Source organism: Haliotis cracherodii, unplaced genomic scaffold, assembly GCF_022045235.1.
Source record: "Haliotis cracherodii isolate W230 unplaced genomic scaffold, xgHalCrac1.p SCAF_17, whole genome shotgun sequence".
NCBI classification, from domain to species: Eukaryota; Metazoa; Mollusca; class Gastropoda; order Lepetellida; family Haliotidae; genus Haliotis; species Haliotis cracherodii.
The window spans coordinates 3,831,178-3,858,061 of NW_027266272.1; the positions used below are offsets into that span (position 1 = coordinate 3,831,178).

Below are 26,884 nucleotides of genomic sequence, written 5' to 3' on the forward strand. Positions count from 1 at the left end.
AATTAGTCTTTCACAGTAAAATGGGTTGACAACATCACGCTTGTGGCACTTTTGAAGCGCTAAGATAGGTGAATGAATTGATGAAGAAAATTTGTCTTTTTGTTGTAATTTCGTACATCACTGTACGCAGTAAAATGGATTGATCCATATGCCTACTTCATCGGGTGGCCCAGTCGCCTAAGGCGCCGCGATTAGCTGTGCAAAGTTGCATCGTGGGTTCGAATCCCGGTTCGTCCCGATTATGTTTCTAGGTTTGTCAGCACTATACCCGTGCTCGTGGGTTTCACCGAAGTGGTAAACGTCTGAGACCTGCATCACTTCGGGCTCTCCACCGACATTAAGCTGACACGCCGCGATATAACTGGAATACTGTTAAAAGCGGCGTTAAACCGAACTCACTCACTCACTTTACCTGGGTTGTCTAAAAGCTACTGTTTTACTGTCTTTGGTGGTCGTTTAGAAGTGATACACATAAGGAAGATGATTTATGGATGTCAATTTCTTTATTATGAGGAACACAACGTTTCGGAGTCAATGCTTACTCCTTCATCAGGTGAATGAATGCCATGAGACAGAAAGCATGTATATATGTACACTTAAGAACAATAAAAGTAATAAGATAACAAATGGCGGAAACTTAACAAGGAAAGCCAACAGATGATTGACGCTGATAAGTGATTAGCAACAGACAATGGAAGCCAAGACTTTACAGTAATTAGCGCTGATTGTATGGACAACTGGAAGCCAGGACTAAACCTGTTATCTTACCACCTTTCTTGTTCTAAGTGTAATGTAATTAATTACCCAGCTCCCTTAGTTCTCCTCCCCAACCCCATCGGCATCTATTCCAAATCTCAAAATTCCAAAATTCTATATAAGCAACCCCTAAAGCCCCCTCTTGGGTTGCACACACAACTTTCGCCCCTTTCGGAAACACATTAAATGGCCTGGCCGGGCCCGTGTGCGAAATACGCATCCGTCGGAAAGCGCACGTTAAATCTCCAAAGTAAGTAAGTAAGTATGTAATTCATTCACATGATGAAGGAGTAAGTACATACTCCGAAGCGTTGTGTTCCTCATAATAAAGAAGTTGAAATCCATAAATTCTTTTCTTTACTGTTTACGCGTTTGAAAAAAAATTGACGAAGCGGGTTGATACCAAATGCATAATACCATTGTGTTTGTATCTTATAAGAAATGTCGATTAAGTGATTCTTGACAAATGTCATGGCTGCATGATCGTTAGACTTGGCGTATGTTTATTCAGACAAAGGTTGTCCTGAATCGGCCGCTATGACCATCGAGTGGTGTCGTAGCGATGTTGCAGAAAGTAGACTTCTAAAAGAACGTGACTTACGACGAACTGACAACTGTAGGCTTCTGCGGCTCACTGATATACCACATACGGTGATACTCTACATGGGTGTGTTTCACCATACAACTCGATTACTGCATTTGGGTAAATATGGCCTTTGACATCGTCCACATGCAGGGTACACAGTCACGCGTTTTCCTTACACGACGCAGTCATAGATTTTACTGACATAACAGTCACACACTTTCTTTACTACATGTGGCAAACGACGACGCGAGTGTTTTTGCTTCAACAAAGATACACACACACGTACACGCACAGGTACACACACACACACACAAGTGGGGTGAGGTGAGGTGAGGTTTAACGTCGCGTCCAAGATTATTGCGCTTATATAGCGACGTACATGTACGTGTGTGTGTTTGTGTGGTGCTTGTACTAGTCCGGACTGATGCCGATTTATAGTGCTACCTCACTGAGATACCATGCCGCAGTTTAACATGAATACCCCAATCAGACACAGTATACTGACTCCGAGCCGACCAGTCCTTGTTTTAGCCCCTTAATGCCGAGCGCCAGACATGGTCACAACAAGTACCATCTTTTAACGTCTTTTGGTATGACGCGGCCGGGGATCGAACCCCGGACACTCCGCTCTCCGGGCGGACGCTCTACCACTAGACCACGGAGGCGGTACACACACAGTAGTAGTAGTAGACAGTAGAGTGATGTCTAAAGTGCATTATATAAACGCAATAATCATGAACGCGATACTTAACCCCATTTCACCCTATCCCATGTATTGTGCATTCCACTCTAGGTTAGTTGACTTCGTGAATGGAAACAAACACGGGAGGATGATTTCAATGATTTTATTACAAAACGACTCTGACGAGTATACTTTTAATTACAACATTTCCGCATGTTATCACATAAAAAGCACACTCTCAAATACATTCCAAAATGAATCACAGAAAAGACAGCAGATCTGCTAGCGAACATTGCTAGTGAAAGAGTTTGGTAAAAAAATGGACGGAACAGATTTCACTTCATTGAAAAAAGACCTCTCGTTCTTGGAAAGAAAATTGTACAACCTTTGGAACAACCACCAGTTTCCCTTTTTTACACACCCAGAACAGAGGAAAAGCCCCTCAAATCGAATTTATATACAGTTAAATCACAGATGTTAGATATATAGAATAGCCCCTTCCAAGAAAATGGCTCCCGAAAGAAGATAGATCATTAAAAGTGAGCTTTGTTACCCAGTAGTTTATGGCACAGATGCAGCCTGAACAAGAGGATGAACGTGCGACACGTGTATTGATGATGCATATGACGAGTGAGTGAGTGAGTTGGGTTTAACGCGGCTTTTAACATTATTCCAGTTATATCACGCCGGGTCAGCTTAATGCGGGAGGAAAGCCCGAAGTGATGCAGGTCTCAGACGTTTACCACTTCGGTGAAACCCACGAGCACGGGTACGCTGATGACACACCTAGAAACATAATCGGGGCGAACCGGGATTCGAACCAACAATCCTAGGTTTCTGGCGTGTCCAAGGGACGCAACTCTGCACAGCGAACCGCGGCGCCTTAGACGACTGGGCCACCCGTGCCCCCTGCATATGACGAGATAAAATTGACAAGGTCACAATGATACGAGCTTTCATCTTCCACAGAATAGTTTAAGGCATAGACAGGCATTCGAGACTCGGTGCTCTGTAGCTCACCTGAATGCCCTGAACCACTTGCAGCAGCATAGAACATGTAGTTGACATCCTAACAACCTGGGAGGGGGAGGTTAGCTATTATTGCAGCTGCAGCTACAAATCCAGGTATATGTTTTATTTGAAACTATGAGCCTTAATTTCTTTTAAAGACAAACACATGGCAACAATGTTATTTTTGTGTGGCGGGCACTTTTTTTTACAGCATAATTGTTTGCTTTTCAATAATTGATTTTGTTCGAGTCACGTGTTACGTGTAATGAAGGCGATAGTACAGCACATATTTATTGCACACCAAATTCCACTGATGCAAATATATAAATTAGATTGTGAGCAAACATTATTTTTGCCGGCTGCTGTTTTGAGTGAGTGAGTGAGTATGGTTTTACGCCGCTTTTGGCAATATTCCAGCAATATCACGGCGGGGGACACCAGAAATGGGCTTCACACATTGTACCCATGTCGGAAATCGAACCCGGGTCTTCGGCGTGACGAGCGAACGCTTTAACCACTAGGCTACCCCACCGCCCCTGCTGCTGTTTAAAAGTAGCGCTTACCATCATAATTATACATTGAGAAATGACTGATTGATTACGAAAATGAAAATATAACGACAAAACAAAAAAGGTAAACACAAACTGAGATCGAGGGAACACAAATAACTCTACCCCTTGACTGTGTGTTACAACCAATTAGCAACCCGCCCTTCGCTCGTCACCAAGTATACATAATTATAATAAAATAAAAACTATGATCCTGATTTAAATTGCCACAATCGACATACAATTGATCTCAGATATCACGAAGTCAAAGCCTGACGAACATGCAGATCGGCGTAGCTGCATCCAGTGTTGACCATTCGTCACCACTCGCCCCTTTCCGTAACCTGCAAGCTATTCGGCTTGTCCCGGAATAACACGAGTTGGTCACGAATGAGTGTTGACTGGCCTTCAAGCGGCATGAGCGTCACGTGACTGTTGAATGGGCATACGTGGAGCTACTTAGATTTTTCTTAAGACTTAATCATTCACGGGGACTCGGTAAAATACTAAGAATATTTTAAGAAGTTTTATAATGACCGTCCATAGGCCACGTTTCACAAAACGATCTTTGCGCTACAACTGCCGTAAATCATTGTTACAGAGTAGGGGTTACGATAATCTTAGCGCTAAGATGGCTTTGTCAGAAAATACCCCAAAACAAAACAAAAAAAAATTTTGTGAAGAGGGGAACTGTACTACACTTGCACGACATCAAGTTTATATAACACGGGCATCTAAATCCAAAACAAGGTATGACAATTTATTACGGGTAATAATTAAGATTTGAAATAAAAAAATATATTTCAAATCAAGTGCCTTCTTTAACACTAAGTATTACTGACAATGAACCGAGTATTTAGATCTCGCTTTTGACTTCATTTAAAGACTTCATTGCACTAGGATTGTTCTGTAAGCACAGGAGGCAACAGTGACCAACTGCTCTCAGCGATATTAGCACTACGACTGTCGTAATTCGATGTCAGAGTATGGGAGTTGCGATTGGAACTCTAAGATCGCTTTGTGCAAGAATTCTCATTTCAAATGTGCATTGTAGGCTCAAAAACTAAATTCCTTAAAATTTCAAACAAAACATTCCAGCAAAACCCCCTAAATCCTCAAATTGACTCCTTGTGTACCATTAACGTTATGCATCAACATAACGTGGAAATAACGACCGCAGTATATGACTGCTGTTGAAATGGAAGATCGAGTACACCTTTTCACGCCTAGGTTGGCATTTGGTTTTTAAATTTCCTTTCAGGACAATTTCCTTCTCGTTTCTCAGTGAAATACACGTCTATGCTACAAGTGCTTATGTACGCATTACATCTGTCATCTTTTTTTTGAGAATAAGAAAACTCATTTTTATAACTTTGCTTGTTGGGAAATAATTGTCATGAGCATAAAAACAGTGTAATGCTAACGATAATAAATTAAAACTTGTTCCGAAAACTAAACATAATAAAGGTGAACGCTTGTCACAGGGAGCAGTTTCTACCTCCGTTGCAACTGAAATGTGACGTACACGTGTCCGGAGCTTCGGTTAGGATGATGACGTTGTTATGAACCCTAATAACATGGCTCGAGGCTTTCTGCTGAAATATATGACCACCCATGCCAGTCTAACCTGCAGGCCCCATTAGAAAAGAAATTTCTTGATCGATCAGTTGAAAATCATGTCGATTAGGTTGGATGGAACTCTTGTTCTAAGTGAAAACTTTGATTGGCGATTTAAGACAGATGATTGGTTGATTGTAAATATCTTGACTCCTAGTTGGTTGTTTTTTAATGTCTTCAGTCCTGATTGGCTGGTTATGGATATCTTGATTCCTGATTCGCTGGTATTGAATGTTCCTGGTTCCAATCGGATGTGTCACTACCCCGGCTGGAAGTTCGGCCCCTCCGGCGCTCCTTGTTGATAGCAGACAGCACGCGCGCTGAAACACACAGTGAAACGATAATATGTATTACATACTACCAGGAAGATCATTCATTGAATAGTGATTGGGATGCGATAAACTAAACTTGGTATCACGATCTGTTACACATTCAAATTGGTTGATCTTGCAGGAACAACTGTAATAAGGATGTTATGCCTACTTCTGAAATATATATATTTTTTTGTAAAACGTTTCGAAGAGGTCAAGTTAGTGTTTCTGAACGGCTGAAACTCATTTGGCTGTTCAGTGTTAGCGCTGTTGCTAAAGTAAGTGAAATTACGCCTAAAACAGTACTAATTAAAAGAATGATTTTACATGATTAAAGAGATTATTATCTTCGCGAATTTCCATATCATTTATAATGCCTTTATTAGAATTGAAAATTTTATTATAAATTGTATATTTTTATACTTATCCTATCTCACACTATGCATTTCTCTTTCTTCTTTCGATTCTGAGTGGAAACGTGTCTGAAATAAATGTTTCCAGCTTCTAAAGTTAATTAACCCTGTCATACCACACATCGTCACGGTCACCTCCCAGATCTGGGTCATGCGCGCTATGCATGCTGGTTGACCTTCTTGCGCTGATCACGTGTCTATCCCAGTCAACTCATTCTCTTTCAAGAGCATATAGACTAAGGAATTGCGATGTAGGGATGGACGGTTGGGCATATAACGTGTGTGATAGGATAAGTATATAAAAATACAATTTATAATAAAATTTTCACATTTTTAAACTTATCCTATCTCACACTATGCATTTTATCCCACGGTTGGATGGTGGGGCGCAACTCCCTTGTCTATAGATCACAACCATAGGATATTTACGAGGAAGCTGGAACTTAACAGTGGTACAATACTTACTACACTAAAACAAAAAAACTCAAAAAACAACACACAAATACAACAACTCGTAGACAGGATAAGAAGAACACTCTCAAAGAATGTTGAGATCCTGATACTGAACAACTGTAACACAATTAGTCGGGTACAACATGTGTAACATGTTCAAACGTAATCAAGCGTAATCGCATGTCTAAAACGATCTAGTACGACTTATATTCGAGAGAGTAGACATCCAGTCGTCGAATCTACAAGACGGGGTATTCCTATCTCCAGAGGACGATAGGTTGGACCCGCTCGGCATCTCTTTTATCGCTTCGTCAAACCCTCAATCATGTCAGTGATTGAATCAATGGGTTAAAAAACGAGAAGAGGAAACGATCAACAATATCCACAAAAGGATCATCGATCCGTTACTCAACACACATACCTAAAGTAGAGGTGTTTGAAATAAGGGATCGGGACACCGAAATCGGCCGCGTCTAATGACGACTTCAAGTTGAAGACCAAGGTCTCCACAGACGAGTGATTATACCCTCCAACCGGATACTCAGTTTGGGAAGCCCGAATGAATACAATAAACACCAATAATCATGACAAATAGAAATGGATGTAATGTAATGAAAATCTGGTTATACATCTCCCTATCTGCGCAGGTGTGTCTTGGAGATCTGTTGTGCGAGTACCAAGGGTCCAAACTGGTGAAGGCCTTGAACGAAGCTCCCAGAAGACGAAGTTGGGGAGGTATAGTGGTCTGATGATGTAGGGGATGTAGGGGATGTAGGGATGTAGTGGGTGTCGATGCAGATAGAGGTACCGTAGTTGGTACAGCAGGTGCCGGTTTGGGAAGACATGCTGCTGTTACAGCCTGTAACAGAGAACGAATCTGTTCTGCTGGAATAGCAGAAAGTTCGCTAGGGATCCATGATGTAGGGATAGCTTGAGATGGAACTTGTGATGTTGGATTCTGTGATTCAGAGGAAACAGGAGGGCGTCGAACCGGAGGTGGCGATGGGGAGCCGGTACGACGAGTAGGTGAAGTAGAACTCTGCCTAACTTTAGGTGAAGGACATCTACTAACGGTAGCTGATCTGAGTGGTCTATCTCTATGTCGCCGAGGAGAATCCTCATGACGAGAAGAGGAAATGTGGCTTGACTGATAAGGTCTGTAATCTGGATCATGAGGATACCCATGCCATGGAGGATGGGGATCCCTGTAGTGTGGGTGTCGTTCCAACTCATGTGCGTAGGCACTATATGAAGTAGTGTTCCATGGGTAATCACCACGTTGATGAAAATCAAAAGTGTGAGGGTAATCTCTTAGTCGAAACTCCGGATGGTTGAGTGAAGGAGAAGATCGAGACATGTAGGATGAATGGCTAATAGACTCGTTGTAGCGATCATCCTCCGAACCTAGACGTGATGGGTCTGAATAGTCTCTCCGTGAGACATGATAAGGGGATGAGCGATAATCGGCTCGCCTGTCACAAGACGAGTAACGTTCTGTAGGTGAACGTCGCATATTAGGGGATTCTCTCGAATGTCTCCGTTCCTTGGAGGTTTTATGAACTCTCGTGTCCCGTTGAACCTCCTTTGAAGTGTGTCGATACTTAGGAGTCCGTATGTCCTTCGAAGTTCGGTTCGATGATGTTCGTTGAACCTCAGAGGTTCGACGAGGCTCGAATCTCTTTTGTTTGTCCGAAGATGTACGATTCGAACGTGACTGTCGCACCTCAGGAGTACAGCGACGTTCGGAGGTTCGACGATGTTCGAATGTTCGACGAGGTTCGGATGTTCGACGAGCTTCGGAGGGTCGGTTATGTTCGGAGGTGCGATGAGGTTCGGCGGTTCGATGAGGTTCGGAGGTTCGAGGTTCGGAGGTTCGAGGTTCGGAGGTTCGAGGTTCGGAGGTTCGAGGTTCGGAGGTTCGAGGTTTGGAGGTTCGAAGTTCGGAGGATCGAGGTTCGGAGGCCCGATGTTCGTAGGTTCGAGGTTCGGAGGTTCGGAGGTTCGGAGGTTCGGGGGTCCAAGTTCGGAGGTTCGGCGTTCGGAGGTTCGGTGTTTGGAAGTTCGAGGTTCGGAAGTACGAGGAACCTTCGATGGTGGGATGTTCGGTGAATCATCTCGGTGTCGAGAGTGAGAAGTCCGTTGGTCCCAGTCTGAATGCCGATCCCCCGATGATTGCACTGAATAAAGTGCACTGACAGTTGATGCTAGTCGATCCCGGGACGAATGTCTATCGTCTTGTGAATCCTCTCTGGAATGGGAGGTTCGTGAACCTTGATCCGATGAGTCGTCATACGACTCCTGGTCTTGAGAGGATCGATACTGCGAAGATCGTCGTATGGGAGATTTCGAACGACGGACCGAATTTATAGGGTCGACCGAGGTACCAGTGCCATGTGTACCCTCCGAAGGTAAAACAGGAGCGAGCTCCATGTTAGTCATAGAACACGACGAGTCGAAAGTACAAACCTCGGTCGGGTTCGATACGTTGGCTGACGTAAGCCGGTCATCCAAACTCGTCCACGACAATCCGATGTGAGGTATGACAGGGTTAATTAACTTTAGAAGCTGGAAACTTTTATTTCAGATACGTTTCCACTCAGAATCGAAAGAAGAAAGAGAAATGTATAGTGTGAGATAGGATAAGTTTAAAAATATAAAAGATATGTCATGGTAAGATGCGAGATGTGGAGAATGTTACGGAAAGAAGCGAGTGGAGACGAATGTTACGGAAATACACGAGTGGTGACGAATGTTACGAAAAGACACGAGTGGTGACAATGTTACGGAAAACACACGAGTGGTAACGAATGAAGGAAAGATGCGAGTGGTGACGAAATATTACTCACGGGTTGCCGTGGCGTCAACAGCATTTTTCTTCTTGTTGCAGTGGTTCACGACACAGACGACGATGATGAACAACACCAGGAAGGCGCCGAATATAGCAATCCTGCAATAACAACACATTATTAGTTCACAAAGCCGCCTGTCGTTCCCTGTATGACCGTCAGTATCAAATGGTCGGTCCCTAAAAATACATGCTTAACACAGCCTGTGTATTTTCTGGTCAAATATGTTTTCCTCACATTATGACCTGACAATAACTGGAATATTGCTGAGTGCGGAGTTAACAAACAAACAAACAAACAAACAAACAAACAAACAAACTTGGTAGTGCATCCATACGTTGGACCTTGTGAACTGTGTTAAGTCAAAGTGCCTAGAATGATGTTCGGATGGTTACAATGTGTGACTTTAAAGGACTGCGTGTCATCGTCCCCTGATTGTGTTTGGTTTTGCTCATGTTATCAACCACTTATTTGAATAATTTTTTTACCGGCCGCCATTGTTTTACACAGACTATATCTCCCTGTGTCATTAACCACCATTCACTTTCTCTATGTCTGACTCTTCACGGCCATATTCAAACCCTAGAAGGGGCGGTCGGGTAGCCTAGTGGTTAAAGCGTTCGCTCGTCACGCCGAAGACCCGGGTTCGATTTCCGACATGGGTACAATGTGTGAAGCCCATTTCTGGTGTCCCCCGCCGTGATATTGCTCGAGTAAACCATACCCACTCACTCACTCTATGTCTGAGCTTAACACGCACATAGTGATTCCGAGTTCAAATGGGCCCCATGCAACCTAAAATATGCTTGTCGTAAAAGGCCACTAAATCTGTTGGGTGGATAGACCGAACCCTTATTACATTGCGCCTCGACGGCATGAATGTTGTTCATACTGTCAACCACTGGGTGGTATTATCCCGAATCCATTATTTCAAAGCCGCCGTCCTATAACCGGAATATATAGTGCTGAGTTCGGCGCCAAATATTACAAATCAACCAACCACCCCAGCCAGCCTGCTAGCCAGCCAGCCATTCATCCAAGAAGCAAACAAATAAACTTACCAGAAGTACCAGGCTGTTTGGCAGGTGAAATTTCCGTCTGCGTCGATACAGGCCTGCAATACAGGACAAATCATGTAACAACAGTGTTGTTGAAGAGACACAATAACAACAAACACAGTTAATGTTGCAATGTAGACTTATTACTTCTGACTAATTTATCAACAATCAATAAAGCTCGTAATAGTATTGCCATACGACTGCTTCAAACGCTAGTAATCATTGACCTTTGCTTTCTGAGGTGAAATTCATTACTAAAGACTTCTATTTGTATGATATAAAGCCTCACGTGTACCCCAATATCCCGTTACTGAAATCTGGACAATTTAACTTGGAGAGGTGCCGTCCGCATTATGGGGGTTTCGTTGTAAAATCTACATTTTGGTTTACAAAATTGTAAGTATGGAAGAGATTTACCAATTGTCACAACCTTTAAACACATGTGAGGGATATGAATCACTGAGCAATTTCACGGCGGGGGACACCAGAAATGGGCTTCACACTTTGTACCTATGTTGGGAATCGAACCCGGGTCTTCGGCGTGACGAGCGAACGCTCTAACCACAAGGCTACCCGACCGCCCCTAATATGAATGAAGAGAGATTGTCACCATGTCTATCTTCTTGATAGGAAGGACTTGTCCATGTTACCGAAGTCATACGCTTTAATCTTAAATCGAAATCAAATACTATTTTAGTCTCAGATACGGACCCAGGTTTTGGAAAAAATGTGTGTGTGTGTGTGTGTGTGTGTGTGTGTGTGTGTGTGTGTGTGTGTGTGTGTGTGTGTGTGTGTGTGTGTGTGTGTGAATGTGTGTGTGGGGGGGATGTGTTTGTGTGTGTGGATGTGTTTGTGTGGATATGTGTGTGTGGATGTGTGTGTGTGTGTGTGTCTGAATGTGTGTGTGTGGATGTGTTTGTGTGTGTGTGTGTGGATGTGTATGTGTGGATGTGTTTGTGTGGATGTGTTTGTGTGTTTGTGTGTGTGTGTGAATGTGTGTGGATGTGTGTGTGTGGATGTGTTTGTGTGTGTGTGGATGGGTGTGTCTGGATGTGTGTGTGTGTGTGTGTGTGTGTGAATGTGTGTGGATGTGTTTGTGTGTGTGTGTGGGTGTGTTTGTGTGGATATGTGTGTGTGGATGTGTGTGTGTATGTGGATGTGTTTGTGTGTGTGTGTGTGGATGTGTGTGTGTGGATGTGTTTGTGTGTGTGTGTGGATGTGTGTGTGTGTGGATGTGTTTGTGTGGATGTGTTTGTGTGGCTATGTGTGTGTGGATGTGTGTGTGTGTGTGTCTGGATGTGTTTGTGTGGATGTGTTTGTGTGGCTATGTGTGTGTGGATGTGTGTGTGTGTGTGTCTGGATGTGTGTGTGGATGTGTTTGTGTGGATGTGTTTGTGTGGATGTGTTTGTGTTTGTGTGGATGTCTATGTGTGTGCTGAGATATTGCGATTGGTTGAATTACAGACTTCCTTCGTCAAAAGATAAACACACGTTTGTGTGTGGATGTGTTTGTATGTGTGTGTGTGTGTGTTTGACACGTTTGAAGATTTTTTGTTTCCAGTTTCACAACTTAAATTGGACAATTATTAAACCTGTTGAAGTGTTTTCCCCCCACCCACACTGGATCCACCAAGAAGTCACGCGGTAATAGATTAATTTTACCAATTATTGATCCTTGGCTAAATAATTTATACCCGACCTCTTTGTTTGAGTGCTATCCGTTTAGCAACAACTCTCTTCACTTAAATGAGTCATGACTGTATTTATCCACCATTCGCTGTGCACACAACACACGAAGAGTCATTAGACCTTGTGATAGGACCTTCGCTAATATTGTATTAGTATGCATCTCATCATTTAGCGTGTGGGAGGAAAACACTATCAGCATCACAAAAAACATGTATTGTTAGCCATTCATGATGTGCATGACGACCACGGTGCTGCTGAAGCTGTCGACAACATCCACGTAATCAATATATACCAGCAGTTGCAACAGTGTAAGCGATAGGTAGAAATACCAGATTTGACCTCCGTCCAGAGTTGACACATACTGTATGCACGATGAAACATGTCGCTGATTGGTGTATGCTATTTAAAGAACGTTTGATTCTATAACGGTTGTTTGTTGTTTAACACCGCTCTCAGTAATTTCCCAGCTATATGACCGCGGTATATAATCGAGTCTGGATCAGATTGGCATCGTAAGCATCGATCCACGCAATTCGGATACGATGACACGCAATCAACCAAGTCAACGACAAGCATGGGTTGCTGCGGTCGATCTAACCTGGCATTCCCGCGGTGAAACCCTGATTCTAAAAATCATCCCTTTGGATTACAGTCTTAGGGTTAAACTGTACGTAACTTTAGCGAGGGCTATAATGCAAATCAATGATTCGAACTTTTGTGTTGTAACGCCATGTTCCGAGGCAATTGAGTAACTTTATGGATGAACCGTTGTATCGTCACGCCGAAGACATGTGTATATGGATTCTTTACACGGGTAGATGGATTCCTTAGATGGGGACATGGATTCCTTAGATTGGGACATGGATTCCTTACACAGGCAGATGGATTCCTTACACGTGTAGATGGATTCCTTACACTGGGAGATGGATTCCTTAGATGAGGAGATGGATTCCTTACACGGGGACATGGATTCCTTACACGGGGAGATGGATTCCTTACACGGGGAGATGGATTCCTTAATTGCGGACATGGATTCCCTAGATGGGACATGGACTCCTTACAAGGGTAGATGGATTCCTTATGCGGGTAGATGGATTCTTTGGTCGGGGACATGGATTCCTCACACGGGTAGATGGATTCCTTAGTCGGGGACATGGATTCCTTACACGGGTAGATGGATTCCTTAGATGGTGACATGGATTCCTTACATGGGGAGATGGATTCCTTACACGGGTAGATGGATTCCTTAGATGGGGACATGGATTCCTTACACAGGGACATGGATTCCTTACACGGGGAGATGGATTCCTTAGATGGGGAGATGGATTCCTTAGATGGGGACATGGATTCCTTAGATGAGACATGGATTCCCTAGATGGAGACATGGATTCCTTACACGGGTAGATGGATTCCTTACACGGGGAGATCGATTCTTTAGATGGGGACATGGATTCCTTACACGGGGACATTGATTCCATTAGATGGGGACATGGATTCCTTAGATGGGGACATGGATTCCTTACACGGGTAGATGGATTCCTTACACGGGTAGATGGATTCCTTACACGGGTAGATGGATTCCTTACACGGGGAGATGGATTCCTTAGATGGGGACATGGATTCCTTAAACAGGGACATGGATTCCTTACACGGGGAGATGGATTCCTTAGATGGGGACATGGATTCCTTACATGGGGAGATGGTTTCCTTACACGGGTAGATGGATTCCTTAGATGGGGACATGGATTCCTTACACGGGGAGATGGATGCCTTAGATGGGGACATGGATTCCTTAGATGGGGACATGGATTCCTTAGATGGGACATGAATTCCTTACAGTGTAGATGGATTCTTTAGTCGGGGGCATGGATCCCTCACATGGGTAGATGGATTCCTTAGATTGGGATATGGACTCCTTACACGGGTAGAGGGATTCCTTACATGTTTATATGGATTCCTTACACAGAGAGATGGATTCCTTACACGGGGAGATGGATTCTTTGTATGGGGACATGGATTCCTTAGATGGGACATGGATTCCTTACACGGGTAGATGGATTCCTTCCATTGGAAGATGGATTCCTTAGATGGGGACATGGATTCCTTACACGGATAGATGGATTCCTTAGATGTGAACATGGATTCTTACACGGAGACGTGGATTCCTAACATGGGGAGATGGATTCTTTAGATGGGGACATGGATTCCTTAGATGGGGCATGGATTCCTTAGATGGGAAATGGATTCCTTACAGGGTAGATGGATTCTTTAGTCGGGGACATGGATCCCTTACACGGGTAGATGGATTCTTTGGATGGGGACATGGATTCCTTACACGGGTAGATGGATTCCTTACATGTTTATATGGATTCCTTACACAGAGAGATGGATTCCTTACACGGGGAGATGGATTCTTTGGAAGGGGACATGGATTCCTTAGATGGGACATGGATTCCTTACGCGGGTAGATGGATTCTTTACACGGGGACATGGATTCTTTAGTCGGGGACATGGATTCCTTACACGGGGAGATGGATTCTTTAGATGGGGAGATGGATTCTTTAGATGGGGACATGGATTCCTTAGATGGGACATGGATTCCCTAGATGGGGACATGGATTCCTTACACGGGTAGATGGATTCCTTACACGGATAGATGGATTCCTTAGATGGGACATGGATTCCTTAGATGGGGCCATGGATTCCTTACACGGGGAGATGGATTTCTTAGATGGGACATGGATTCCTTAGATGGGGACATGGTTTCCTTAGACGGGGACATGAATTCCTTACACGTGTAGATGGATTCCTTTGTGGGTCTGTGGTCACTCTTACTCGTGGACATGTTTGTGTGTCTGTGGTCTATTTCACTGATTGACATATCAATGGTCAGTCTTATAGATGTACCTGCCTTCGCGTGTGGCAATTTTACAGCAACTTATGTCAACAGTTTATTTCCGTAATACATACATTGATATATCGGTATTTACATTGTGTGTAATCTTCCTTTTCAAGGTTCCATAAAAAATGTTGATATCATTTTTACAGTCGTGACAGTTATCCGATACAACAATAACCATGCAATATATTCTTTGACGAGTCACAATGAGATAGACCTAAAACTCGTCACAGATCGTCACATCAAAGCTCTTAATTGTTGTCAGAAACGGTGGCCATTAATATCAATGCATATTCTATTGACAAGAAAATGGCATACGGTGCATTCGGTATTCCTTCGCCGGTGATACAGTTATTATCCAAAGAATGGTCTCAGGTATATTCGATATAACTGATCATGATGGACTTAAGGAACTGTTAATTTCAACGCTCGTGTAGAGAAAGACATCGAGCAATGCACAAAGGCTGGGAGACGTAAAGTGACATGTGACTTAAATTCAGCACAATGGAGCGCCCTTGCCGTGCAGTACACTGGACTTTTGTGTGGAAAAAGAGTTATATACATAGTTAAATAGTTCCGATAAAAATCGTTTGGGGATTATGCAGCGCTTGGATTGAACGCTTGATGACTACCTCTAGCGTAACGTTGAGTGGACCAACTAGCTCCTACTGAACCTGTTAGTTACGATATATAATGTCAAATAATTCAAGTCTTATTCATCAGATCATTCCAGATGTTGATTATAGCAAAATGATCACTTTGATTAATTTTTTTATCGATGTCGTGCGCAATAAAAACTGTTAGTTACGATTTGTGTGACACGCTATAGCTGATATGAAGATATAAATACCAACATATGACTGCAGGTGGGTCTACTAAAATAGTCAAGAGCATAGGTAGCCTGCATCGAGATCCACACGGCGAGACAGACACTCGACTTTATGCATCAAATCAGTTTTGTTAATTTTTAATGTGTTTTAGCTTTCAGCGGGTATTATTGTGTCACGGCAACGTGATCTAGCTGTATGTTATTTCTGTTCATTATTGTTTTATTAATGTAAATAGACGTGTTTAACAACTGGAGTTAAACGTTGCGTACTGGGAGAGAGAGAGAGAGAGAGAGAGAGAGAGAGAGAGAGAGAGAGAGAGAGAGAAATAATGGTCCCTGGAAGGAAAGACTTACCATGTAAGTGTCTGAACAACGCGCCGGTCGGCTATAATGGTCGTTGTATTAATCTCATAATGCACACTTATGTTCTAACCCAGCTTCAAAGAATATCAATAGAAAGAACACTTTGTCAAATACACTCTTGTACGCTGTCAATTCATACACACGACAGTTTGTCACGTATAGTCGTCTAGATCATTAAAATGTCACAGCCCACAAATGGATAGCAATATATGCAACAATGAGTGAGTGAGTGAGTGAGTGAGTTGGGTTTAACGCCGCTTTGAACAGTATTCCAGTTATATCACGGCGTGTCAGCTTAATGTTGGAGGAAAGCCCGAAGTGATGCAGGTCTCAGACGTTTACCACTTCGGTGAAACCCACGAGCACGGGTATGGTGCTGACAAACCTAGAAACATAATCGGCGCGAACCGGGATTCGAACCCACAATCCTAGGTTTCTGGCGTGCCCAAGGGACGCAACTCTGCACATCGAATCCCAGCGCCTTAGACGACTGGGCCACCCGTGCCCCCTATGCAACAATGAACGTACATATGGCCCTATATGTTGATATTATGATACGGCAGATAAAAAACATATTTGTTGTAGGGCTGCAACGATACAGGAAGGTCACGATACGATACGCATCTCGATATTCTGGTCACGATACGATACGTATCTCCTTTCGTCAATGATAAATAAAACAAGACTTAAAGCATGTCAAGATTGAACCTTTCATGATTTTGGAACAGTCAAAATTATTTTATAATAACAAGACTACTGAAGTTGGAACTTTCTCTAACTTTCCTTAAAAACAATTCAAAGTTCAAACACCAGAAAATAATTAATGTACTCCACCGGTGATACAACTTCAAGAATTTTATCAGGAATAATATATTTCAATATCGTGTTACCTTAGTTGCAGCTTTTACTATATATATATATATATATATATATATATATATATTTCAAATTATAAGAACCACAAGTGTAGCATTTTGGTACTGGTGATTGCTGTTGCAGGATATTTTTACGTATGGAACAATTTGATCAGACACCCTATGGACTTCCCGTGTTACATGTATTTCGATTGCGAAAACGTTATGTTGACATATATTCGCCAAATTGCCACACACATGACTTTTAAGGAGTCAAAGTATGGCATTTTTGATATATGTATCCATTCTCTAGCAACTAAAGTTCGTTTCAATACGTCAAAAGCGGTAATCTGACCGTGGTTGCAGTATCTCTTCACACACGATTTCACATAACTTAATAAAAACAATATTAAATGAAATTTTGAATAAAATTAATAAAATATATTACAAACACAAGTCCAGATATATAATGAACACGTTTTAATAACAAGATAGTATAGTAATGGTATTTAATTGCGTACTTCAGTTCGGATTTGCTGACAGGTATTTCCGGTGTTATGTGCTTGCGGGGATCAGCTGATAATGTTTTTTGAGATGGGGAAAAACATGTCGGTGTAAAACCTGAGCTTATTAAAAATGTAAGTACGTTTTGGGGAGCCATGTGTTACCGCGCGCTATAACCAAGTTAGCGGTTTATTGAAAGGAACAATAGCGAGGAAACGCTTTACTTGAGATTTGCGTTCCGTATCGTGGCGTATCGATAAATGGGCCCACGTGTATCGTATATCGTATCGTGCGTCAAGTATCGCGATGCATCGGAATATCGGTGTATCGTTTCAGCCTTAATTTGTTGTATATTTGTTGCGCGGTGTCCTCACGCTATAACAGCCAGGAACAACAGCCTTCCTAGCTTCGATAACGAGATTAGACTCCAGATTGCCTCATAATGAAACAGGTTCAGATACTTCCAATGAACTTATTTCCATATGGATGGTATAGTCCCAGAAGGCCTGATGTCAGACACTGGCAGGTCGGGTGAGAGCAGACCGCATCCGTAGAGTTAGACAAGGAGAAAACTTATCACCTGTTCTATTTTCTTTGTTTCTAAATGACTTAGAAACATTTCTAATGGCCAAAGACTGTCCAGGTCTATTAATTAACTCAGAAATAACACATTCCATGCTAGACTTATCTATTAAATTGTTTGCTCTTTTATATGCCGATGACACTGTCCTTCTCGCTTCCTCAAAAACGAATCTCCAAAAAGCTATCAAGCATTTTGAATCATATTGCAAAATTTGGAAATTAACTATCAATATTGATAAAACTAAAATTCTAATATTTGGTGGTAATAAAAATGATATGAGTAAAGATATTTATCTCCATGGTGTTCCTTTAGAATATGTCACTGAATACAAATATCTTGGTGTTATATTTGATAAAGAGTGTTTTTTTAAAGCATCCATTGCTAATCTATGTCAACAGGCTACAAAATCCACGTATTTCGTACTACGTAAAAGGCGAAACCTTAATTCAATGCCAATTATATCTTTTTGACACAATGGTAAAACCAATCTTATCATATGGTTGTGAATTATGGGGTTTTGTTAATCTAAAACAAATTGAAAATGTACATATTTGTTTCATGAGAAAATTATCACTTGTTAAAAAGAGTACCCCCTTATGCATGCTTTACGGTGAACTAGGTAGAGTTCCGCTATCTGTTGATGTTAAAACCCGTATGTTAACCTTTTGGTCGAAATTACTTACAGATAAATACAGCAAAATATCTTTTAATCATTAACTCCATTGTAAATAACATCCGTAATACAGGTGTTTACAACTATGACTGGATTTCATGTATTCAAAATGTTCTAAACAATATTGCTTTAAGCTGTCACAGTCTCCTGTTTCATCTTCCTGGCTCAAAGCAACAGCTCACTCTATTTTAACTGATCGTGCTAAACAAACCTGGAGCTCTGAGGTGGAAAATCCAAAAAGAGGTGTAGTCTATTCTCTCTTGAAACCACAGTTTGAATTAGAAAATTATCTGACGTCCCTACCCCTAAATAAAGCTATCCCTTTACTTTTATTTCGTACTTCATGCCACCACTTACCAATTGTAAAAGGAAGATGGAATGGGATACCTATTTGTGAAAGAAAATGTAAACTGTGTTTTATTGATGATATTGGAGATGAATTTCACTATATTTTTAAATGTCCATATTTTACTAAAGAAAGAATTTTGTATATCCCACCTACATATTCTAAAATACCTAATATGATTAACGCAGATGAACGCTAGTTAGCCGGATTTAGCATTTGACAGTTGAATTTGGAGTTAACATCTCACCTAGAAAACCGTTGATTACCAATCAAGTTGTGTTGTTGGGGTATAAATCGTGAGTGACCGAGTCATACCAAAAGACGTTAAAAGATGGTACTGGTTGTTACCCTGTCTGGCGCTCGGCATTAAAGGGGCTAAAACAAGGACTAGAGGGCTCGGAGTCAGTATACTGTGTCTGAGTTGGGTATTCATGTTAAACTGCGGTATGATATCTCAGTGGGATAGCACTATAAAATCGACGTTAATCTGGACAAGTACAAGCAGTACACGCACACACACGCACGTCGTCATATAAGTGCAATAATATTGAACGCGACGAGACGTGTGTGTGTGTGTGTGTGTGTGTGCGTGCGTGCGTGCGTGCGTGTGTGTATGTGTGTGTGTGAAAACACGTTTGAAGATTTTTTGTTTCAAGTTTCACAACCTCTGTTGGACAATTACAAAACCTAATGAAGTATGCTCATCTACAATAGAAATTCTTTGATATAAGTTAGGAATTAGACGGAGATGATAAATGTCACTTCCAATACGAATCTATAGTGGTGACATTAGTCCAGGATACCTATCCTAACAGATTACATATATGATTGCATATTTGTCCACCAATATTCGGGGGCACGGGTGGCCCAGTCGTCTAAGGCGCCGCGATTCGCTGTGGAGAGTTGCGTCCCTTGGGCACGCCAGAAACCTATGATTGTGGGTTCGAATCCCGGTTTGACACGATTATGTTTCTTGGTTTGTCAGCTACATACCCGTGCTCGTGGGTGTCACCGAAGTGGTAAACGTCTGAGACCTGCATCACCAGCTTTCCTCCCACATTAAGCTGACACGCCACGATATAACTGTAATACTGTTCAAAGCGGCGTTAAACCCAACTCACTCACTCCACCAATAATCAAGGATGGGTCACAGGCTGTGTTCACAATTCGGGTTATATTTATGAGCGAGGTACATCAGCGTCAAGGGTAACACATTATGTGGTATATCGGTCACCTACCCAGGGCAAAGACTTGACCTCGCCAGACTTTCCTTTCATTTGTCAGTTGTGTACACAGCTGGTGATATTACCAAGCGTTAAACTTATACAGTTCATAACAGGTCATATATCATTTATTATGTTAAGTAGCAGCAAGCCTTTTTCTGCTTTTTCTGAATACGTGGCGCACGTGGCAGTCTACAAAGGTTTAGGGATTTGTACAATACTGGGTTAGAGTCGCGCGTATATCTCTAAACCTCCCCTCGGTATGGGTGAGTGAGTGAGTGATTGAAAACTGTTTCCTTCTTTGTTCTATAATGTACTATTCACTGTAGTGAGTAAGTGGGTATGGTTTTACGCCGCTTTTGGCAATATTCCAGCAATATCAAGGCAGGGGACACCAGAAATGAGCTTCACACATTGTACCCATGTGGGGAATCGAAACCGGGTCTTCGGTGTGACGAGCGAACGCTTTAACCACTAGGCTACCCCACCGCCCCCATTGTTCACTGTACGTGATTTAATCAGTCAAAATGTTATTATAACAAAATGTAAACACGTATCTGACATAACATTAATAGAGACACCCCAGGAACAAAAATCCAAAAAATAGATACATATAAGTAATAATCTGAAATATTGTGCCAAACAAATGTTGAAATAGAGACTCGAGATCGTCTTGACGCTCGGAACACCGGGAAGAGGGTAAGATCGTGCAATTTGTGCTCCTAATTTCTGATAGGTAACAGGAAGTGGTTCGAGGTAACGTGACATTGTAGCTGACCACACTGCAAGCAGCTCCCAGAACAAGCTCGCGTTAGATTTAGTAGCCAACCATATATATGACACTTCAAAGTGTGAGAAACATACCACCGGGCAATACTTAGAAATACTGACATATTTCCGAGAACCTAATCTGAACATTGCCCCGCTGTGTCTGAGATCCCCCCCCCCCCCCCCCCCCCCCCACACACACACACACACACCCCACCCCCTTGTGTAGAGTACTGCCATCCTGTGAGTTGTGGTAGTGAGAGAAAGAGTTCACTGTAAAACATAAACAAACTTGATTTTACAGTGTACAACTTCAGTCCGCCTAAAATATACTTGGTTATAGTAGACAAGCACTTGCAATGTCCAAGGGTGGTAGCAACAATGCCCTTACACGTATCATAGTGGCCTGTCGTTAGCGATACCACGTGTATCATATCACAGTGGTCTGTCGTTACCGATACCACGTGTATCATAGTGGCCTGTAGTTAGCGATACCACGTGTATCATAGTGGCCTGTAGTTAGCGATACCACGTGTATCATAGTGGCCTGTAGTTAGCGATACCATGTGTATCATATCATAGTGGCCTGTCGTTAGCGATACCACGTGTATCATAGTGGCCTGTCGTTAGCGATACCACGTGTATGATAGAGGCCTGTCGTTAGCGATTCCACGTGTATCATAGTGGTCTGTCGTTAGCGATACCACGTGTATGATAGTGGCCTAAGTTAGCGATACCACGTGTATGATAGAGGCCTAAGTTAGCGATACCACGTGTATCATAGTGGCCTGTCGTTAGCGATACCACGTGTATCATATCATGGTGGTCTGTAGTTAGCGATTCCACGTGTATCATATGATGGTGGTCTGTAGTTAGCGATACCACGTGTATCATAGTGGTCTGTCGTTATCGATACCACGTGTATCATATCATGGTGGTCTGTAGTTAGCGATGCCACGTGTATCATAGTGGCCTGTTTTTAGCGATACCACGTGTATCATATCATGGTGGTCTGTAGTTAGCGATTCCACGTGTATCATAGTGGCCTGTCGTTAGCGATACCATGTGTATCATATCATGGTGGTCTGTAGTTAGCGATGCCACGTGTATCATATAATGGTGGTCTGTAGTTAGCGATGCCACGTGTATCATATCATGGTGGTCTGTAGTTAGCGATACCACGTGTATCATATCATGGTGGTCTGTAGTTAGCGATACCACGTGTATCACAGTGGCCTGTCGTTAGCGATACCACGTGTATCATATCATGGTGGTCTGTAGTTAGCGATATTATAGTTATTTTACAGTGGTCTGTAGGCAACAATATTATAGTTATTATACAGTAGTCTGTAGTCAACAATATTATAGTTATTTTACAGTAGTCTGTAGTCAACAATATTATAGTTATCTTACAGTGGCCTGTAGTCAACAATATTATAGTTATCTTACAGTGGTCTGTAGTCAACAATATTATGGTTATTTTACAGTGGTCTGTAGTCAACAATATTATGGTTATTATACAGTGGTCTGTAGTCAACAAAATGATAGTTATTTTACAGTGGTCTGTTGTCAACAATATTATAGTTATTTTACAGTGGCCTGTAGTCAACAATATTATAGTTATTTTACAGTGGCCTGTAGTCAACAATATTATAGTTATTATACAGTGGTCTGTACTCAACAATATTATAGTTATTTTACAGTAGTCTGTTGCCAACAATATTATAGTTATTTTACAGTGGCCTGTACTCAACAATATTATAGTTATTTTACAGTGGTCTGTAGGCAACAATATTATAGTTATTTTACAGTGGCCTGTAGTCAACAATATTATAGTTATTTTACAGTGGTCTGTAGTCAACAATATTATAGTTATTTTACAGTAGTCTGTTGCCAACAATATTATAGTTATTTTACAGTGGCCTGTAGTCAACAATATTATAGTTATTATACAGTGGCCTGTACTCAACAATATTATAGTTATTTTACAGTGGCCTGTAGTCAACAATATTATGGTTATTTTACAGTGGTCTGTAGTCAACAATATTATAGTTATTTTACAGTAGTCTGTTGCCAACAATATTATAGTTATTTTACAGTGGCCTGTAGGCAACAATATTATAGTTATTATACAGTGGCCCGTAGTTATACATTTGTATCACGGTACTCTTAATTCAGGAATATCCTTTATATATCACGGCGGCCGATCTTAACAACAAACATGTTATAATGTAAACATATTGTACCGCTAAATCCCCGACGGTGGCGCTTGAACAGTTATACGCTGATAACGCTGAACGTATTCAACCTGACCTATATAAACGCATTGAGCAACACATGACTGTGTACCCCTCGACGTTCACAGATATGTCAGAGAGACAACACGCTTAGCGACTGAGAAACAGGTTCGTGTATTCCAAAAGAATGAAAGCATGTAAACATCGTACGGCAGATTATGTGTCTTTAAGCCGCCAAAACCCGTGACTGAAATACATCATAGTCCGTGTTCCATCTACCAGCCATTGTCAAAGGCTACCTCCCTCCCTCCTCAAATATCTCTCACCCATCCCCACCCTTACTTACTCTTTCTCTCTCGTATACCTGAGTTGGTGTGTGTGTGGGGTGGGGTGGGGTGTTGTGGGGTGGGGGTGGGGTGGGGCGTGGGATGGGGGGTGGGGGGCGTGGTGGAGGGAGGGTTGGGCGAGGGAGGGGGGGGGGGGGTATCTCATAAAAGGTGTATTGAGGGTTTCGAATTGTTCATTTGTTCCTGACTGCCTATTACACTGACCCGAGAGAATAGACGAATAGGGGAATTTGAGACAGGTTGTTCTGGTTAATGGGCGATGTTGTCCCAGGCTGTAGAAGATTGTTGTACGGGTGGATTTCATCTACGGGTAGATGCATCACAGCTGAGTCAAGGCCTATCGGGGCTGTGACCTCTACTTCTCTGGTCAGGTTGACACAATTACCTTCCTTTCTCATACATAATACGAGTAGGAATAAATTATTTTTAAATTGTAAATGCTAATCCTCGCATTTGCCGTCGTCATCATGATCATCATCATCATCGTCGTCGTCGTCGTCGTCGTCATTGGGGCGGGTTCGATTGTGTACATGGGTACAATGTGTGAAGCCCATTTCTGGTGTCCCCCGCTCTGATATTGCTGGAATATTGCTAAAAGCGGCGTAAAACCATACTCAGTCACTCATCGTCGTCATCATTGTGATCATAATAAAACAAACTACATCACCGACATTCTCTGCAACATCGACAATGGCAGTGTAATTATCGACACATCAACGCGAAGCTTTATGTAAACCCGATGTCATCGTTTAGCTGCAATGTTCGCACAATAAACAGAATATTCCCAACCGATAATAAATATGCTCTGAAATAGCTGACAATATTGGTGATATTGATTGTGACGTTAGGCGGATGAAACAGCGAGGGGCAGATGAAAAAGCAGGACCCGCAGAACACAGAGGATTCTTACGTAACCTGAATAGAGCTAACGCTAAACTCTTAAGCTGGTCAGCGATAAAAGAAAATCTCCCTCACAACCGCTGTTCATCAACGTGTGTTCAAAACCTGTCTGTATTTCTTACGCCTTTTGCAGGTCTGAACTCGTAATACAGGCTTCTTGGAAAACATTGCACATTATTTCCCAGTAAATACTTGGCAACGTTAATGAATCAATATATACTACAGAAAACACGCAAAAGACACGCCCACTTCTGGAAGGATGTGTTGGAATACACACAGCCATAGCAGATTATCTCTAGTCACTTGAAAAAATCGGTCTTTCGTTAACTTATTTTATATGCTACATATCTATATTCACGGGACTCGGACATTTTATGGCTGTAACATCAGCATATTTTGATGTTAGTTACTTGGGCAATGCGATCAAGATCATTTCAATAAATAAAAAGACTAATAGAACTATTCTCACAGTTTGTTTGGCCGGCATGTATTGTTTGTTCGGAGATTTGACAAAATCAATATCTTATCATGGACAAAGTGTGCTAGTGAACGTTGTCTCATAACGAATGGAATGTTTGAAGGACAATGCTCTAAGGAGTCATAGGGGTCGATTTCCGAGTGTCCGTTACAGGCACAATGAGGTCCTGCACGAGCGGTTGGACCTTCACGTTGGTAATTTGAAGATAGGATATCTCCGTGTTAAACGCACAGACACGTATTTATATTGTGACTTCAGGCGTAACGCGAGATATCTGATGTCGTAATTATCTCACATGTCTTCCAGTGGTGTGGCGTCAGTCTTACACGAAGAATATTATATGTATAATATACAGAGACCATATATGACATAAGCTATTTCACTCACATGTTCATTCGGCACCTGCTTCTGTTAATAGGTCTGCTATCAGCGTTCAGTTGGTGTAGATCACTTATCAATTCACGAACGCTGTTATGGAGATCGATTAACGTCTGACATGTAAACTAAACTAAAATTTATACTGACCTGTGAACGTGCGACAAGGACAAGCAGTATCCACTTGTCCAGAGAACCTGTCATCTGCGGTCACCTGGGGTCGGTACACCCCTGCCTCACCCCACCATGTGAATCCACCCGACGTTACTCCAGACCGGGTAGCTACCTCTACTGTCAATACTATGTACACCCGGTTGGTGTGAGCGTCACTGCCCCCTAGCGGTAAATAGTAGCCTATGTTACGTTGAAAGCCCTCGATAGTACGAACTCGCCACAGACGTTGCTTCAATTTAAGTCTTGCTCCATACAGCTAATGATCCCTTTCGCGTCGTCCCTTTGTTATGGAAACGTGCTCGCTTGAACGACTGCTGAGCGATAATACCTCGCGCTGTTGTACAAAGAGGAGAAGGTTCAACACAGTCGATTACTGAGGTGGCTTGCACGACCGATTTCTGAAATGAGTTCATAAATACAAATATTATGCTAGATTTGTTTGATACACAACTAACACCTGACATTACATAAGACCGATTATATAAAATTCTAATTGAATATCCTGTGTGGGTATAAAGCGTTGAAAATGGAATAATCCTATTATTCGACTCACTAACTCACTAAGGGAGTGACAGTAAAGATTAAACAGATGAAAAAAGTAAAAATCGTTTCTGTACCTCTCTGTACCGTGACACCTCTGTACAGTGTCACCTCTAAACTATGACACCTCTATACTATGACACTTCTGTACAGTGTCACCTCTAAACTATGACACCTCTGTACTATGACACTTCTGTACAGTGACACCTCTGTACAGTGTCACCTCTGTACTATGACACCTCTGTACTATGACACCTCTGTACTGTGCCACCTTTGTACTGTACCACCTTCTGTACTGTGACACCTCTGTACTTTGACACCTCTGTACTGTGCCACTTCTGTACTGTGACACCTCTGTACTATGACACCTCTGTACTGTAACACCTCTGAAATGTACCACCTTCTGTACTGTACCACCTTCTGTACTGTGCCACCTCTGTACTGTGCCACCTCTATACTATGACATCTCTGTACTGTGCCACCTCTGTACTGTACCACCTTCTGTACTGTGCCACCTCTGTACTATGCCACCTCTGTACTGTGCCACCTCTGTACTGTACCACCTTCTGTACTGTACCACCTTCTGTACTGTACCACCTTCTGTACTGTGACACCTCTGTACTATGACAACCCTGTACTGTACCACCTATGTACTGTGCCACCTCTGTACTGTAGCACCTCTGTACTGTGCCACCTCTGTACTGTGACACCTCTGTACTGTGCCACCTCTGTACTGTGACACCTCTATACTGTGCCACCTCTGTACTGTACCACCTCTGTACTGTGCCACCGCTATACTGTACCACCTCTGTACTGTGCCA

At 42.3% G+C, this 26,884-nt stretch overlaps 1 protein-coding gene across 1 annotated transcript; it reads right to left on the reverse strand.

Moving 5' to 3' along the window:
* Window positions 1–2,513: 2,513 nt before the first annotated feature.
* Window positions 2,514–25,769, reverse strand: LOC139464842 (uncharacterized). The gene is made up of 4 exons (XM_071246373.1): window positions 25,500–25,769; window positions 10,285–10,337; window positions 9,224–9,324; window positions 2,514–5,520 (listed from the first exon to the last, which is right to left on the reverse strand). The coding sequence occupies exons 1-4, from the start codon at window positions 25,551–25,553 to the stop codon at window positions 5,396–5,398; spliced, it is 333 nt and encodes a 110-aa protein (XP_071102474.1). The 5' UTR covers window positions 25,554–25,769; the 3' UTR covers window positions 2,514–5,395.
* Between the last annotated feature and the right edge of the window lie 1,115 nt (window positions 25,770–26,884).